This window comes from Lampetra fluviatilis, chromosome 19 (genome assembly GCF_964198595.1).
Source record: "Lampetra fluviatilis chromosome 19, kcLamFluv1.1, whole genome shotgun sequence".
Taxonomy (NCBI): domain Eukaryota; kingdom Metazoa; phylum Chordata; class Hyperoartia; order Petromyzontiformes; family Petromyzontidae; genus Lampetra; species Lampetra fluviatilis.
The window spans coordinates 5,231,835-5,250,008 of NC_136293.1; the positions used below are offsets into that span (position 1 = coordinate 5,231,835).

The 18,174-nt window shown below is 47.9% G+C and overlaps 1 protein-coding gene across 2 annotated transcripts in view; it reads right to left on the minus strand.

Moving 5' to 3' along the window:
- SACS (sacsin molecular chaperone) overlaps nt 1-18,174 on the minus strand; it is a 36,151-nt gene that overhangs the window by 15,386 nt on the left and 2,591 nt on the right. For both annotated transcript variants that reach the window (XM_078864852.1, XM_078864853.1), the window contains exons 2-9: nt 8,459-8,754; nt 7,132-7,279; nt 6,060-6,144; nt 4,838-4,923; nt 4,565-4,676; nt 3,673-3,819; nt 1,550-3,026; nt 417-514 (exon numbers count right to left, since the gene is read on the minus strand). In XM_078864852.1, the coding sequence (XP_078720978.1) occupies nt 417-514; nt 1,550-3,026; nt 3,673-3,819; nt 4,565-4,676; nt 4,838-4,923; nt 6,060-6,144; nt 7,132-7,279; nt 8,459-8,754 (2,449 nt within the window). The remainder of the gene's footprint in view (nt 1-416; nt 515-1,549; nt 3,027-3,672; nt 3,820-4,564; nt 4,677-4,837; nt 4,924-6,059; nt 6,145-7,131; nt 7,280-8,458; nt 8,755-18,174) is intronic.

Below are 18,174 nucleotides of genomic sequence, written 5' to 3' on the forward strand. Positions count from 1 at the left end.
AAATAATAAACTCAAGTGTTACGTTGCCCACGTTGAAGCTAAACAAACAATAGCATTTCAGAAACAACTCTGATAATGATATGCACGGTCCTTGAAGTTGATTGGTCCACACCTGAGACAGCTTTTCTTAGAGCCTAGTCTCCATTGGTGTTGGACCAGATGACGCCAAAAAGCGTACAACTTCAAGGACAGTGCATATCATTATCATTGTTGTTTCTTTTTGTTTGCATTTTGACTGCTTGTGTTGTGGTTATTGCAAACATGATCCCTTGTATAAATATGTCAATTTTGTACCAGTTGAAATGGTAAAAAACATTACTATATTTTGCCACTGGTAAAGGAGATCTCATAGTGTAACTAGCATTGCACGTTATCCGAGGCAACAGACTCATGAGGATTTGGTCAATTATCCTTACCTTGCTTCGAGCTCTCAGCCAGCTTAATGAGGGCTTGTCTTGTCAACTCGCTGAGATTGTCCGATATAAATCTGGCATCCATTCCATAGAACAGTTTCCTGTCATGTAAAAAAATGAAAAACGTTAATTAAATGACCATTTTTTCAAATATATAATGTATATTACAAATCCTAATGCCACATTATGAAAATAGTAAACGTTTCATATTTCTGTGGAAATGTTTTTTCATTAGAACACATGCACATCATCCAAACTATTAAGAAAAGTACACGGGCTTGGGCAGGACAAATCGCGCCTGGAAGGGACGATGGTCAATGGTCAAGAATAATAACGGAGTGGTAGCCAGGGAATGGAACACGTTCAAGAGCAAGTCCACCAAGGAGATGGAGCGAGATCAGTTCATGTGCTGGATAGATTGCTACATCTCAGGTTCGTGAGATGTGGCAGTGGTTTGGGAAGACCTTTATCAAGCAGTGGATCAATCGTGGCTGATAATGACGATAATTAATGTTTTTACAATCAAAGTGGAGATGCCAAAATAAAGGAACAACATACTTGAGGAACTGAGGTATGATTGTGATATTGGTTCATTAACACATTCGTTATCCATCCAAGAGGTCTCAATAGTCCAGAAGATTGCAAAAATAAGGGCCGTGCTCCGAGAGCCAATACAAATACTGACCCAATATTGTTACATTTGCTGGAAACGCCGACATTCAAACACGCTCGAAAACCTCCGTAATATTGCCAACAACTCTCATTTCACAAAGGCCTTCAAAAGGGCAGAACCTCATGGGTGGGCCATTAGGAGAGACTTTCTTGGGAGCCATCATCAGTGGCCACCAAATCATAAAACGCATTTCAAAATGTTTTTGAATCTGCCTGTTGATGGACTCTATAACTTTTGACACCCGGTGGTTTTACATGCACGGTGTGGTCGGTGTAATTGAAGATTATACAGGAGTCAATATCTTTAACATTACTTCTGCACTTAACAGACCTTATATGCATCAGCTGACAATAATCCACATACCCAGTGTTTTACAATGCCACCCTTACATCTGCATCCAGCTGAGAGAATGGCTAACATGTTGCTTCTATACACTGGAATTAGCCTAGATACGAGAACTAACCGGGGATGCTCTTCTGACGGGATGTAGATCGGCAGCTCATCATTCCGGCTGGGAATAAACGACGCGAAAGAACCATCTTGCAGAGGCACCAGTGTCAGGCTGTGCAGATCGCTGTAGTTGCCGTCGGACAGCACGTAGCCGAGCAGCGGCAGTCTGTCGTCATCGCTCACCGTGACCCTGCTCGTGCGCAGCGTATGCCGGAGCAGTGCGGCGCTCACGGTGCGGATGGGGGCATCCGGACTGTATTTCTTAATCACTCTACAGATATTCGCTGGAGCCACGACTACCGGCACGCCTGCGCGATTTAAATAGCCCAGAACAGCTTGCATCGAGTCACCTTTTTGGCCGCTTTCAAAGAAGACCCCGTCCGTTATCTTAATCCACTTTCCGCTCATGGAAAGCACCACAGGCTTTTGAAAAAGCTCACTGAAGAAGGGTTCTAAAATGGGCTTCCAATGAACTTGCATTTTCTCCACGTCTGGCCAGACGTTGTAGACTTTATCTGGGTCTATGGGCTTGGCTTTACCCTGCTCTTGTGCCTTTTTAATTGCCTCCAAGATCAAAGTGGCGTACGCTTTGGGTACCACATTTTTGACGAGGAGATCATTCCACCAAGCCGCAGGATCCCGATACTGATCAATTTCTCTCCACCGAATGCTTCTGCGATTATCTGTCAATCCAAAGTAGCCATTGACATGAACTGGAAGCCCAGTCTTGCTCTCTTCTCCAGGAGGCAGAGGGAGAAAGCAAAACGTTCTTCCGACAAAAGCAGCAACGGCGCCTTCATCGCTCTCGCTGCCACCGGCGGTCAGTACTGCCATCTCGACCATCGGGAGGTACTTGAGGTCATCGGAGAGGCTGTCCAGCTCCTTGGACAAGCCTCTTCCAGCAATACTGCTGGCAACGAGCCAGGACGTTTCGCTAAGCCGTACCCCACTGGGCGTGCTCTCTTCTACGCCAATGACGAGGGGATATGACAGTGACGTTACGGCCCGAGTTTGTCGTTTGTGCAAATATTGGCCAAAGGCGGCGTTCAAGCCTTGCAGACGCCAGCGTCGGCTTTCTGGGCTCTCTGTGGCCTTCACTTTAAACAAAGCCTTTTCATTGCCGTCCGCTGTCCGCAAGTGTACAGATATCATTTGGACGTTCTTTAAAAAGAGCAAAACTGTGTCTGCGTCTGCTTGAAAAGAGTTGAATAATTCCAAAACCTTCTCCTTAGTGTAGATGGTACTGCTTAAAAGAGAGGGAGCTGTCCGGAGTGGGAAGCGAAAGATGGTGCCTTTGAAATATCCGGCATTAAACGTGGCGAGGGAACAACCGAAAATGTCACAATAGGGGCTAACGTGGTCTGGAAATTTTGCGATCTCTTTTTGGTCGGACTTGAGATGCCAACTCATTCCAGATTCGTGGGGCCCAAAGAGGCGTTCGTGTGGGTCCAGCATTCCGAGCTGGGCTCCGCTCAGGATGCTGGGGAAATCTGTCGAGCAGAAACAGTGGACATTAGTAATTAACACCGTGGCCTTGAAAAGGAAAATGTTTTATAACAAGGAAAAACTGCCCTCTTTTTTTACGTGCTATGAAAAAGGAACAATAACCAAAGTGTTTACACCATTGGAACCTCATTTGCCAGTAAAAAATATGATAATTGTTTTTTTACCCTTTTATCTGGCAACAAAACTGACACCTTTTTTTTTTTACAAGGAGTCATGTTTGCATAGACCACAATACCTGCAGTCATAATGCAAACAAAAAACATAACTCTGAGAATGTATGCACTGTCCTTGAAGTTGTAATCTGGTCCAACCCATGTGAGACTAGGCTCTAAGGAAAGCTGTCTCGGGTATGGACCAATCAACTTCAAGGACAGTGCATACATTATCAGAGTTATGTTTTTTGTTTGCATTATGACTGCAGGTATTGTGGTCTATGCAAACATGACTCCTCGTAAAAAAGGTGTCAGTTTTGTTGCCAGATAAAAGGGTAAAAAAACAATTATCAACCAAAGTGTTATTAAAGTAATATAATGGACAGAGCCTAATGGAAGATCATGATCGATCACATCTTTCAGGACATGGCACACAGAGAGTTATCGACCCGTGTGTTGGGCTGCTACGGTAGTCCACCTGTGATGTGGTAGACGGAGTTGAAGCCAATTCCAAATCGCCCAACTTTGAGGGGATCGTCTTTCTTCCTGCTTCGTGCAGTTTCCTGGATACCCCTCCAGTCGTCGTCCGTGAACACGGCATCATTGAACACGTACAAGGCAGGCCCTGTAGCGATCAACACAACATTGGCAAAGAATGGTTCTTCACAACATATAGAATTGTAACATGAACGCAATGATAATGCAGGTAAAAATATAAAAAAAAAACATATGTTGCACTATTTAAGGCATACTGCGTGTATGTAAAGCTTAACACTGAACTTTATAATAAAAAGTAACGTAGCGAGGTGTTTTCAATCTGTGCGCAATACTACCGGCAGTGACACGTGGTTTAGGAACGCGGTTGTAAACGGAAAATAAATGACAAATAAAGAGTGAGCAAAAAATCCTCGAGAGACGAGCGCTTCGATTGACGCAGAAAAAGAGAGAGGAACACGGGGATTAGAGAACTTACGGAGGTTAATGACCTCACCAAAACCATTAAGTAAAGTACATGGGCTTGTATGTATGCATGTTCAACTTTTTTCGCGCCGTACATAGCCAACCGTGATAATCGGAGGACAGGACACAGAGTTAAGAATAATAGCGACGTGGCAGCCAAGGAATTGAGCGCGTACTAAGGACGCACACACCTAGCAGACGGAGCAATGAGACCAGGTCATGTGGAGGTGCTGGACGGATTCTTGTGTTGCAGGATGGTGAGACCTGGTGGCAGCTAGGAGAGGCCTTCATCCAGCGGTGGATCAATCATGGCTGATGATGATCAAGTGTGCGCATGCGGATCGATCTGACGAATAATTGCGACCAAGTGTTTGCTGCTCTGCGTGGAGCACGTGGAGTAGGGCGTGTACCTTGAAACGCTGCAAATTCACTCGAGTGAAGAGAGTCGGTTCCGAAGGATTTCTCATCGAACAGAAACCTCACCTCCGTTGCTCCGGCATCTTCGGAATTCTGAATCAGTTCCTGATTAAAATTCGAGACGTTTTACAATCACACATTGACATGGTAACTAACAAAGTAAAAAAATAAAGCTTTTGAATACAATATCATTAACATAATGATTGCAAAATGAAAATTAAATCTGCCGTATACATTTTGACTGTTTTTCATAAAAAAAAATCTACCTTTAGGATCTGGCCACCATCTGGGTATCTGCGCAGAATGTCCTTGAGGAAGTCCACCAGAGGAGGGGTTGACTGCCCAAACCTCCCTTTTGTTTCAATGAGACACGAACATGAGTAAAAAATCCATTATATACAGTACGCGCATGCAGCGCCACAGAAACATGACGTCAGAGGGATTTCCTGCTCAAAAGAGCATCAAGGCGATGCTCATCTCCCATTTACAGCCCTGAGCCAGTGGTGGAAATACCACGTTCCAACTTCTCCACAAAGTGGTACCCATTTATTGACCCTAGAGGGATGGTGGGTTGAGTTAACCCCCGCCTGATGAAGACCGCTTGTGTTGCGATCGAAACGTCGTGGGTTTTTTGCTTTTATTATTTTAAATTTATTTTAATTTCATTTTTATTTTCTATCTACGCGAGAACCAAGAATATGCAACCATCAAATGGAGTTGCTCGCTCTAGCGCTGCGACACCTGTCTGCTTAAACCTAAATACATGACAGGGATGGGTAAAAAAGGAGAAGAATGTATCTAGAACTTCTTTCGCACCAGATGTAGCCAACCGTGCTAATCGGAGGTGCAGGGGAAGGACAAACTGAACACAAAAAGCAGTTCTAAAGAAATTAGTTCTCATTCTAGATTTAAAAGTGCATAGCTCCAGTGGCTTTCTAATATCGGAAGCAAGAGGGTTCCAGACAGCCGCAGAAGCGCATCTGAAAGCGCGCGATGCAGTGACCGTTTTGGTTCGATGGCCAGCCGAAAGCCGCTGCTGCGAGGATGACCTGAGTTTGCGTGATGGTTTATGCTCCTTGACGAGATCAGCAAGGTATTGTGGTTCATTTGTGGCGAGCACCTTGTATGCAATGAGTGCGACCTCACAATGTATTCGTTCGGCCCAATGCAGCTCGGCAAGCGCTGGGCAGACATGGTCGGATCTTGCAGTACCCGTTACGACACGTGCCATAGAATGTTGTACACGCTGCAGCTTGGTAATGTTTTTGCCGGAGAATTCTGCGATGCTCTCGAGAGGAAGCGAGACGAAGCGAGAGGGTTTGCCGTGGCCAGGTGGATGAAGTCATGGTTAACGACGGAGGGCTGGGCAGCTGAGCGGGTTAACGCAAGGCAGCTGGGGGATTATGTGACGAAGGAAGGCAGATGGGTAAGTGGGTAGGTGAGCAGACAGATATGCAGTTACACAGGTAGGCAGGTGTGTAGCTCCACCTGCGCCAAGAAGGCCGCGGCCCTGTAGGGTCAACGTGGGCGTCCTGTCCTTGGCCACAGTAGAAACTGCGACGAAATCTGGAACCTTCAGCCAAGAGAAATGTCAAACACAAAGAAATAGAAAATTCGCGTGCGATGTCATTTACAAGCATCTTAACCATCTATTTAAACCAAATAAATAATCATGGGCATGTCAGAACGGACCGTCGTAATTCTATCTTTAATTTGTTGTTATTTACATTGTCCACAATATTCTTGGTTCTTTCGGTAAAGTCACGTAGAAGGGAAATAATAAAATAATCCCTTCTACGTGACTTTACCGAAAGAACCAAGAATATGAATCCCTGCAGTCACGAAAGCTTTAAATCAAAATTGTCCACAATGTCAAGATTGAAAATTTTGTATTGTGTATAACTGAGTTTTGCATCAAACTACGATCCATTTATAACAGAGAGGGTCCATACCTATAAACATTTGGCAGTTCACAAGGCAAGGTTCAAGCAAGCCTTACGCTGCTGATGAGAGATAGTGAACGTCCAGATTTTTTCTTGTGCCGAATCAATGCTGCTGAATTTAATGCACTTTCATAAAGCCGTGGAGCTGATGGGATGTGTTAATGAATACTTACATGTTTTATATGGAGGAACGGATATGTGTAGGAGTCGTACTATCGGTTTATTTATTCTGACATACTTCAATCTGCAATATCAGTTATACTGTTCAGTAAATGCTGATGTAGCATTTTACTTTTCCAAACCCACGAATGCCGATAAGGCTGCTCAACACCAGCAGAGGGGCCATGCTGCCACGTTCACCATAACCACACCGGCCTGTGCTGACATGCCGGTCACAACTACTGGTGTGAAAATGCTTGACCATTTTTTATAGATAACATTTTTTATTCTGTATGTTTGACAGACACCATAAAAGCACAAGAATGTATTTTTGCAAGCTGCTTGGTGTGTTTATGTGTCCATAAAAAAGGAAGTGTGTGTTTTCCTTACACGAGCTTTCCATGGCTCTGGTTATTTTTAATCCAGATAATTATTTACATAAACCGTGGTCATTTTACCTCTTTCGTCTCAAAAAAGAGTCTTTGCTCAGCAGTCGGATAACCAGTGTCTTTGAAGATGAGCTCTTTGATGTCTTTGGCTGTGCACCACGCGTCGACTTGGTACACTCTGGGGCCCAGGTACTCGTGCAGAATGGTTACCTCCAGCCTAGGCAACACAAAACAAAGTGTCTAGACAGTGTTCTTCCCAGCCTGTGCTCCTTGCAGCACCACGGACGCTCTGCACAGCCCTGGGAAGTTGTCCGCAGAAATATTGTAGGAGCTGTTGCAGTCGTTCCAATTTTTTCACAAAACACCATGACTTTCACTGGCCATTGCACAAATGTTTGGATTCATGGCTCATCAACACAGCAGCTGGCTCTTAACGGAATCTACTAATTGCTGGCATTGGTCAGCGATGAGTAGTTTTAACTTTGGCAAATAGGTTCAAGTGTATTGTTATTGGTGCGTGGTGGTCCACAAAAATGTGTTGAGGGTTGGCAGTGACCCCAGGGATCCAGAAAGATTGAGAACCCTTGACCTAGACCAGTGGTGGTCAACCTGGGGCCTACAGGCCCCATGCATCCCATGGAGCCCCTCATGGTGGCCTGATCTAAACGTCTTTTGGCGATGCGTGGGTCACGATTAGTGCACAGCACGATTTGAAGCTTGCGGCCCACTGAGGTGTATGACGGCCACTCTAGTGGCCCGCTAGCTAGTCTAGATTACAGCGGTCCTGTGCAAGCAAAGTTTTTACCCAATTGTGACCATTTTGTTGATGTCTGCAGCATAAATATTTCCATATGAGAATCCAATTTTACATTTTAAAGTGTGAACACCATTTTGTCAAGCTTATATTTTCTCAGTAAAATGAAAAAAAAGTTACTCCATTGGCTGAAATCTGTCAGATGATGATTTCCCTTACCATTCATAACCCATCTCATACAAGAGCAATTAGTGACCAAATGTTACTTTTTTATATGAATCAAAATAGTTGAAACATGGCGGTTGTGGTATTAAAGAATTAAAGTGATTTCCTGCTCAAATGAGCATTGAGGCGGTGCTCATCTCCTGTTTACAGTCCTCGGTGGTGAGAATTCCACATTCCTCTGGTGTGTCACGTCTATCTCCAGGACAACCAATGTTGACTTGCCCACAAAACGGTACCCATTTCACTGTCCACAGAGGGATAATGAGCCGAATCAACCCCCAACCAGGATTTGAACTTGCAACCTTTCAAATGTGAGGTGCTCACCTCTCCCGCCGAGGAGAAGCTGCAAAATAAATGGTCCTTTGTACTCGGTGTACATCGTGTCACTACGAATCTGCAAACGCATGGCGGCCTCACCTGGGCTGTGTGTCCTGTGGCCGCCGCGTCAGCATTGCTGGCAGTGAACAGGCAGCACATACGGAGGAGGGTGCCAGCTGTCCACCGGCAGGTCCTGTATCACCGACAGGCCCTGCATCACCGGACAGTCTCGCCTGAAGGCATCCTGTGTCCGGCGCCTTGCCGGGCTGTGTCGCGATGGGGGGTGTGGGACGGTGCTCACTGCTTGGCATGCCAGGGAGCAGAGAGCAACCACCAGACTCCGGGAAGCACCAGCTGGAGGCAGACGCCGCGCTCAGATTCTCAGCTGAGCTATCCTGAAAAACAGTTTGAACAGGTACAGCCCACGCAGCGTGTCTATAAATAGTCTAAAAGAGTGATTCAACTTCTTGGTTCTTTCGGTAAAGTCACGTAGAAGGGAAATAATAAAATAATGAAAATAAAACATAATAAAATAATTCTCACGACATTTCGGCCACAACGCAAGCAGCCGTCCTCAGGTGAAGAACAGGTCTGTCGGAAAGACAGCGTCTGAATGGGCACCACCATGCTTTTATTTTTATTATTTTATTATTTCCCTTCTACATGACTTTACCGAAAGAACCAAGAAGATGAATCCCTGCAGTCACGAAAGCTTTAAATGGAAAAGAGTGGTTCAAGTTTATTTTGTTTAAGCAGGCGAGAACTCGGGAGACTAGCGTCTAATTTGCAAGAGGAGACGGACCTAGGTAACCGAAATTCCAAAAACATCTGATTAAGTATAGTACACATGAATAAAGCAAACAGAAATCAGTGCGAAAAAACCACTCGAAAATGGAGTGGTATCGAGTGCTTTGCCAAATGCGCGACATCAAACGCATTAACGAGGTGAAGGCGCAACGCCTGCAATCGCTCGCTCGCAGAATTGCTGGCAGAATGGCCTCCTCAAGAGGGAGCTCTCGAGGGTATTTGGTCCACTCCTCCACACGGACCAGATGTCTTGAAAGAGGTAGAAATGGCCACACTTTACCCCACTACACACGACTTGCCAATCGGCTTATCTGTGGTGAACTCATTATACTTCTGGGTGGGTGGAGGGGGGGGGATTTTAGAAGCTTGCCCCATTATATCAATTGCCACGCTTAGAGGTGGAATCCAATGGATGACCTCCAGTGTGTGAACCGTTACACCACTGCGGCAGCTCCTAAACGTGCCAAATGTGTGCTTGACACAGCGCAGGCAAAAATTACCTGGCAGGTAACACATGCCCAAGTATTCACACGTGCATTGCTTCACTTGTGAATTGTGATCATCAATTAACGACACTTTCTGTTGCACGGTGAACCTTATAGCATGGAGATGTCAAACTAACACCATAAAATGAAACCGCAAACACCATTGAATACAGCCGCCCCCTCTGTCCGGCCAAACCGAAGCTGCTTGGGCATGCGCTGGCTGGGCATGCAGGCTACATGACCTAGCCAAAGCAGCGTCGACTGCCAGAGGAGCTCAATGATGGGACTGTGTCCAGATCTTTCGAGGATATGTGAGATCCTCACATCACCAAGTCTGGTCAAATACAGGATAGTTCATAAGCAGTCCATCCTAATGGTTTAAGCCAGTAAAGGTTTTCCTGTTAAAGGGTCCACGTTTAGTAAACACAGAGTAGTCATAATCTGGGCAGAGAAGACCCGCAGTTTTGTGTGAAGTGATGGACCAAGTAGTTTCAAAACAGCGATAAGCAGCCAATAAACAGCTAATGCTACTTGACTAATTCAAAGACCTCTGCTGCCAAACCAAAGATGGCCATGACCACACTGCCAAAGTATGGGAACTCCTACACCCTCTCCACCATCACCCCATTCCTTCTCTAGAAGTTAGGAGATAGAACGTTTGATCGAACAGAGTACCCAAGCAGGAGGTTTTGTGGGACTGAAGGTAGTAAAGGCTCCACCTCTTAAGAGACACGCTCCAGGTTCAGCATAGGTCTCAAATTCCTCACAGCGAGATTCCATTACAGATCAGCAGAATACATAACATGGTTGACCACTAAGTGGGAAGCCATCCCTTGACTACAGCTCGGCATTGATCTTTCTTCCATTGCATTTGTACCAGATGGAGAGTCCTCTCATGCAGGCATGGACATCTGCTCAAACTACATTTAAGAACCAGAGGACATCCTAGTTGCAACCGAAGGTGAACAGGGAATGGTAAAGACTCCCTGCAACCACATTGAGGCTGTGTCAACTCCCCCTCAGCTTGTCTGGCAATGCGATGTTCGATTATATCCTTGCCAGAACCTCTTAGGGCATGTTGAGGCAAGCTATGCCATTGGGGAAACGGCTGACATTTATTTTGCTGCTTTTGCCATTGCCTGCTCAGATCCACCATCGTGCCAAATGGGGCCACTGGTCTGGCAGGAGCAGGTAACCCCTCCAACCTTAAACTGAACGCAGGTACTTGACGTCGGGATTGTTGTCAATATTTATTCTGTGGGTCAGAGAGCTGGACCCCAAGAAGCTTGAAAATGTTGCTGGAATTTGAGCTCGGGTGTCCGAGACGAATGCTGGGAATTTTGTGGCACGGCCAAATAAGCAATGCAGAAGTCAGAAAGAGAAAATCGCAGGCGAGTGTTGCAGATGTGATTTGGCAAAAACGTCTACGCTGGGTGGGACCCATGTGCAGGATGGGGGAGGAATGATTGAAAGAGACAGACACTGGATTAGTCTCCACGGGTCCGACGACCAAGAGGGATGGCTTAGGCTACCGTATGTCGACTGTACCGCAGCTGCGGAATCTGCCAGAGGGTAAAAGGCATTGGCTAGGTGTGGTGGCATCAGCGGCTTTGGCTGTTATATTTTTATTCATCTTGCAAAGGACCACAGTTGGAAACTCAAAGTAAGAATGTGCCGGAGGCCCCTAATTGAAGGATTCCTCTTGTTAAGAAGGGGACCTTATTGATTCGAACAGCATACAACACATTTAGCACATACAACACACACAGAACATGATACCACAGCACACACAGAACAGTGCAGCACACGCAGATCACTGCAGCACACACAAAGACAAATGTCCCCCCGTATAGCCTTAACAGACTATCGGGGCAAGCATTGTTAGCGAGCACCTATTACGGCCGGCACAGCACTCTAGGGAGTTGGTGACCAGCACCATGCCCAACCGCCTTTGTCTCCCCAGTGGCGATGTTTTCTACACACCGCACAAAGTATTTATTTGAGGCCGAGTCGACCTAGGGAAGGACCAGGACAAATTCAGATAATCGTCACCGGTTGCTCGCGAGCGGGAATCAAACTCGCCGGGTTCATAGTGCGGCACACTGACCGCTACACTACAGCACGCACAAAGACAAAGATCCCCCGTATAGCCTTAACAGACTGTAGGGGCAAGTGCTGTTAGCGAGCACCTATAAAGGCCGGCACGGCACACGAGGGGGTGGGTGGCCAACACCACGCCCGGCCGCCTTCGTCTCCCTAGCGGCGATTTTTAAACATCGCACCAGGTACTCATTTGAGGCTGAGTCGACCTAGGGAAGGCCCAGGACCGGTTCAGATAATCGTCACCGGTGTTTGCCGTGAGCGGCAATCGAACCCGGGTCGCCAGGTTCGTATCGCGGCGCACTGACCGCTACACTAGGCCTCGGCAAGGTAAGGTAATTTACCCTTTTTACCGGGTAAAAGGGTAAAGGTAAAGGTGTCGACATGCCAAGGGGTAAGGTAAAAGGTAGGGTAAAGGTAGCTCGGAAGAATTACCCGGTAGGGTAAAGATAGCGCGAAGTATTACCCGGTAAATACGGTACCTAGTTTACCGCTAAAAGCTCCGTGGCGCAGTCCGTGGACTCCATTTAATAAGTAATATTTTTAAAAACTTTATTAAAAAACACGCTTTTATTAAGTGGCCCCGAGGCTTGCCATAACGTAAGGGACCGTGGTGATTTACAGCCAACGTTAGTTGTGCGTTGACAATTCGACCCAAGCCGAAACATAACGTATACAAAAAATTAAAAAAAATATATCTTTTTTTTAATGATATACAGTAATATAGTATTGTCATCAGTATGACATAAGTATACCAAGTTTGCAGTCGATGCCACATTAGGAAGTGGGTTAAAATTGAGTTACAATATTTGAGGATACAACAACAATAACGACAACAACAGAGTTAAAAGAAAGCGTGTAAAATTGGAATCATCGAGAGTATTCTATATGAATAACGCGCTCTACATATAGCATTTACCGTTATAAAACTTTTCATGTGTAGTACCCCACTAATTACCCTGTAATCGGGTAATTTGTATGGGGTAAGGGTAAAAGGTAGGGTAAAGGTAGGCAAGTTGCTCTTTTACCGTTTACCTTACCTGCTAAAGGGTAAAAGGTAAGGGTAAAGTGATTGTATTGTGGTAAGGTAAAAGGTAGGGTAAAGGTAGGCTCGTTGTTTTTAACTTTTACTTTACCTTGCCGTGGCCTACGCTACACTACGGCACGCACAGCAGCACCCTGTGGCACACACAGCAGCACCCTGTGGCACACACAGCACACAGAGAACACCAGGACGACTGTGGGGTGATGCACTGCGTGCTCAATAGCAGCCGTGCGGCAGCGGTGGAGAAGGCACATTGCCGTGGGTAGGAGGAGCCAGGCTGCTCGCAGAGAAAATCAACACGAGGCACAAGACTAGTGCAGTCTTTGGCCGTTCACCGGTCACTGGTGATGGTACCCTGGATCACATCAGTGAATACGCAGACCGTGCGTCACCCCCCCACCCCCCTCCCACATGCCTCCCTCCGCACAAACTATTACAAAAGTAATCTCGACGCGTTCCGTTGGATTTCGCCCCTTCTGGGAGTGCAGTTCTTCGTCACCAGCTCTCTCTGGTTTAGCACAAGCAAACTCGTCTCATCGGCACAATCAACTCGCTTGAACCAATGCTGAACTGCCCGATGTTCATAGGCATGGTCCGAGCTATTACACATGGGTCCTGTGCTCTACAAACGCTAGAGCTACGACCAACAATGCCACACTCGCACCCACACTCAGATGCATTCCATTGATCCATCGCAACCACACTCAGATGCATTCCATTGATCCCTCGCACCCACACTCAGATGCATCCCATTGATCCATCGCACCCACACTCAGATGCATTCCATTGATCCCTCGCACCCACACTTAGATGCATTCCATTGATCCCTCGCACCCACACTCAGATGCATCCCATTGAGCCCTCGCACCCACACTCAGATGCATCCCATTGATCCATCGCACCCACCCTCAGATGCATTCCATTGATCCCTCGCACCCACACTCAGATGCATTCCATTGATCCATCGCACCCACTCAGATGCATTCCATTGATCCCTCGCACCCACACTCAGATGCATTCCATTGATCCCTCGCACCCACACTCAGATGCATTCCATTGATCCCTCGCACCCACACTCAGATGCATTCCATTGATCCATCGCACCCACACTCAGATGCATTCCATTGATCCCTCGCACCCACACTCAGATGCATTCCATTGATCCATCGCACCCACACTCAGATGCATTCCATTGATCCCTCGCACCCACACTCAGATGCATTCCATTGATCCCTCGCACCCACACTCAGATGCATTCCATTGATCCATCGCAACCACACTCAGATGGATCCCATTGATCCATCGCACCCACACTCAGATGCATTCCATTGATCCATCGCAACCACACTCAGATGCATCCCATTGATCCCTCGCACCCACACTCAGATGCATTCCATTGATCCATCGCACCCACACTCAGATGCATTCCATTGATCCATCGCAACCACACTCAGATGCATCCCATTGATCCCTCGCACCCACACTCAGATGCATGCCATTGATCCCTCGCACCCACACTCAGATGCATTCCATTGATCCATCGCACCCACACTCAGATGCATTCCATTGATCCATCGCACCTACACTCAGATGCATTCCATTGATCCCTCGCACCCACACTCAGATGCATTTCATTCATCCATCAGAATCCATGGGGCCCATACCAACTATGGAAGTTGGTGATACCACCTAAGATGCAAAAATCTGAATCGGCAGTGAATCATGCAACGAGAGTATTATATAATCCTGCACCCTCATTGACAATATGCACAAAGTGGTATTGTTAAACAGGTGCCACCTTTAGGCCCATGCAGTTTCCATTCACTCACTTAGAAACCAATGACAATGCGTTTTAAGTCGTGTAGAACTACGTTCTATGTGGCGCCTCTCGTTAAGGCGTGGCATCACTAGTTAGGAAGTGACATCACTCATCAATCTGTGGCATCACTAGTTAGGGTGTAAAATGACTAGTTAGGAAGTGGCATCACTCATCAATATGTGGCATCACTAGTTAGGGTGTAGAATCACTAGTTAGGAAGTGACATCACTAGTTAGGGTGTAAAATGACTAGTTAGGAAGTGACATCACTCATCAATGTGGCATCACTAGTTAGGGTGTAGAATCACTAGTTAGGAAGTGACATCACTAGTTAGGGTGTAGAATGACTAGTTAGGAAGAGACATCACTCATCAATCTGTGGCATCACTAGTTAAGCCGTGGCAGTAACAACAATGAAGGCGTGGTGGTATTGCTAGTGAATGTGGCACCCACTGGTTCGGGCGTGGCACCGCTCGTCCATGCACGATATCACCGTCATGCCACCACCACCACACACGATTCGTACGCGCAAGGCTCCCTGGGAGCCGTGGAAGAAAAGGCTCGGTATTTCATACGTGGAGGGCCAAATCGTGCGGCAGCCGGCCGCGTTGTGTGTGTCTGTGTGTCTGTGTATGTGTGTGTGTGTATGTGTCTGTGTGTGTATGTGTATGTGTCTGTGTGTGTGTCTGTGTTTGTATTCCGCGCGTAGACGGAGAGCACCTTTCCCCGCACGAAGATTAGGATCGCGTTCACTTTCACGACTCCACGCTCACCGTGGCCCCGACAAGAGCGAGCAACGCGATGTGCGTGTGCTGAGAGTGCTGTGTGCTGTGTGTGAGTGCTGTGCGCTGTGTGTGTGCGCTGTGTGTGTGCGCTGTGTGTGTGCGCTGTGTGTGTGCGCTGTGTGTGTGCGCTGTGTGTGTGCGCTGTGTGTGTGCGCTGTGTGTGTGCGCTGTGTGTGTGCTGAGAGTGCTGGGTGCTGTGTGTGGGTGGAGGGCTGTGTGTGTGCTGTGTGTGTGTGCTGTGTTGGGGTGCTGTGTGTGTGCTGTGTTGGGGTGCTGTGTTGGGGTGCTGTGTGTGTGGTGTGTTGCGGTGCTGTGTGTGTGGTGTGTGTGCTGTGTGTGTGGTGTGTGTGCTGTGTGTTAGGTGGAGAGCTGTGTGTGTGCTGTGTTTGGATGGGCTGTGTGAACGGTGTGTTGGGTGCTGTGTGGATGTTGTGTGCTGTGTTAGGTGGAGGGCTGTGTGTGTGCTGTGTGTGTGTGCTGTGTGTGCTGTGTGTGCTGTGTGTGGGGTGCTGTGTGGGATGCTGTGTGTGTGTGTGTTAGGTGGAAGGCTGTGTGTGTGCTGTGTGTGGGGTGCTGTGTGGGATGCTGTGTGTGTGTGCTGTGTGTGGGGTGCTGTGTGTGTGTGCGCTGTGTGTGGGTGCTGTGTGCGTTTTAAAAGGCCGCGTGCACGCCAGCAGAGCGCCGTACCTAACGCGATGCAGCACAGGACGTGTGGACTTGTGTGCAGTACTGCCTCGCAGTGCAGCACTGTAGCACTGTGATTAAAGCTGAGCGTGCTGAGAGTGACCGTCAGTGCTGTAGGATGAGAGGCGCTGTGTGTGTGTACGAGGCGCTGTGTGTGTGTACGAGGCGCTGTGTGTACGCTGTGTGTGTATGGGGCACTGTGTGTGCGCTGTGTGTGTGTACGAGGCGCTGTGTGTGTACGAGGCGCTGTGTGTACGCTGTGTGTGTATGGGGCACTGTGTGTGCGCTGTGTGTGTGTACGAGGCGCTGTGTGTGTACGAGGCGCTGTCGTGCTCGGCAAGGGAATGCAACCCCGGCCGCACTGCGGAACAGAGTGCACAAGAGCGTGCGAGTCGGTCGGTGTCTGCGTGTGTGTCTGTGTCTGCGTGTGTGTCTGTGTCTGCGTGTGTGTCTGTGTCTGCGTGTGTGTCTGTGTCTGCGTGTGTGTCTGTGTCTGCGTGTGTGTCTGTGTGTGCGTGTGTGCGTGTGTGTCTGTGTGTGTGTGTCTGTGTGTGTGTATGTGTGTCTGTGTGTGTGTATGTGCGTGTATGTGCGTGTCTGTGTGTGTGTTCGCTCGGAGGTTCGGAGAGCCGTAAGGCGCTGCAAGGATGGGTGGTGGTCGTGGGTTGCTGAGGAGATGGAGTCTGCCTCAGTGGCACGCGATCACAAATCACTATTTAACTCTATCAAAAAAGTAACCTGCAGCGCCACACCTATTACCATCATTAGGGGAAAAAAACGGTGATCCAATCTCCGACCCCCAGGAACAGGTTTGCAGATTTGCTGAACATTTTTGTGAGGTCCTGGGGCAGGGGAAATCCCTCAGCCAGGAAAACATCATGGCCCAAAGTGGGGATAACCCTGCTGAGGCTGCGGTGCCTAAAACATTGGAAGAAGTCGCCCCCTGTGAGTGGCTGGCTGAGGTGCCAGCTGTTGAGGAAGTACTGAAGGCGATCCGGAGTCTGAGACCAGGAAAGGCACCGGGCAGAAATGATCTCCCAAGCTTAAATGCTCAGGGAGGGTGGCGTTTGTGCACAGACTGCCCTATATGACATCATAACAACAGTCTGGACCACTGGACGTGTTCCGCTGGATTTGAACGATGCCCTGGTGGTCCCCCTCTTTAAGAAGGGGGACTGCACAGACTGTAACAACTACAGGGGCATCTCACTCCTCAGTGTGCCGGGAAAGGTCCTGGCAAGGATTATTCAACATCGCTTTGCTAGGCACGCTGAGGAGAGGCTTGCGGAGCCCCAATGCGGTTTCAGGAAAGGGCGGTCCTGCACAGATGCCATATTTTCTGTCCGTCTGCAACAGCAGAGGTGTAGGGAATTCCAACAAGACCTACATCTCTGCTTTATTGACCTGGTCAAGGCCTATGATATCATCAGTAGGCCTGGGCTCTGGGCTGTTCTTCGTGCTTTTGGAGTCTCTGACCCTCTGTTCACGATCATTAAGGACCTTCATGATGGTGAGCGGGCCCGGGTAAAACTACGTGGCCGGGAATCGGAGCCATTCCCTGTACACCTTGGGGTGCGACAGGGATGTCCTCTGGCTCCACACCTTGGGGTGCGACAGGGATGTCCTCTGGCTCCCACATTATTTAACATCTATTTTTACCACGTAGTTCGTGAAGCCTTCAATAGCTGTACCGGGGGAATTTTCATTTGGTACAGATATAATGGGAGGCTGATCGATGCCCGGGTGCGATCAAGGGATGGCTCCCTATTGGTCAACCACGTTATGTCTGCCGATGATTTGGTAATAGCTGCTCATTCAGAGGAGGAGTTGGAAACGCTGCTGCTGAGACTGGAGCGTGCCACTAAGAGGTGGGGCCTTACCATCAGCCCCACCAAAACTAAGCACCTGCTTGGGTATTTTGTACCATCGGACACTCCACCCCCACAACTCCCAATCGGTGATGGGGCAGTTGTGGAGAGAGTGGAGAGTTTCCCATACCTGGGTAGTGTGCTTATGACCGGCTCCAGTTTAACAGCAGAGGTCTCACTCCGAATCAGTCGAGCGGCAATATCTTTTCATCGGTTGCGTAAT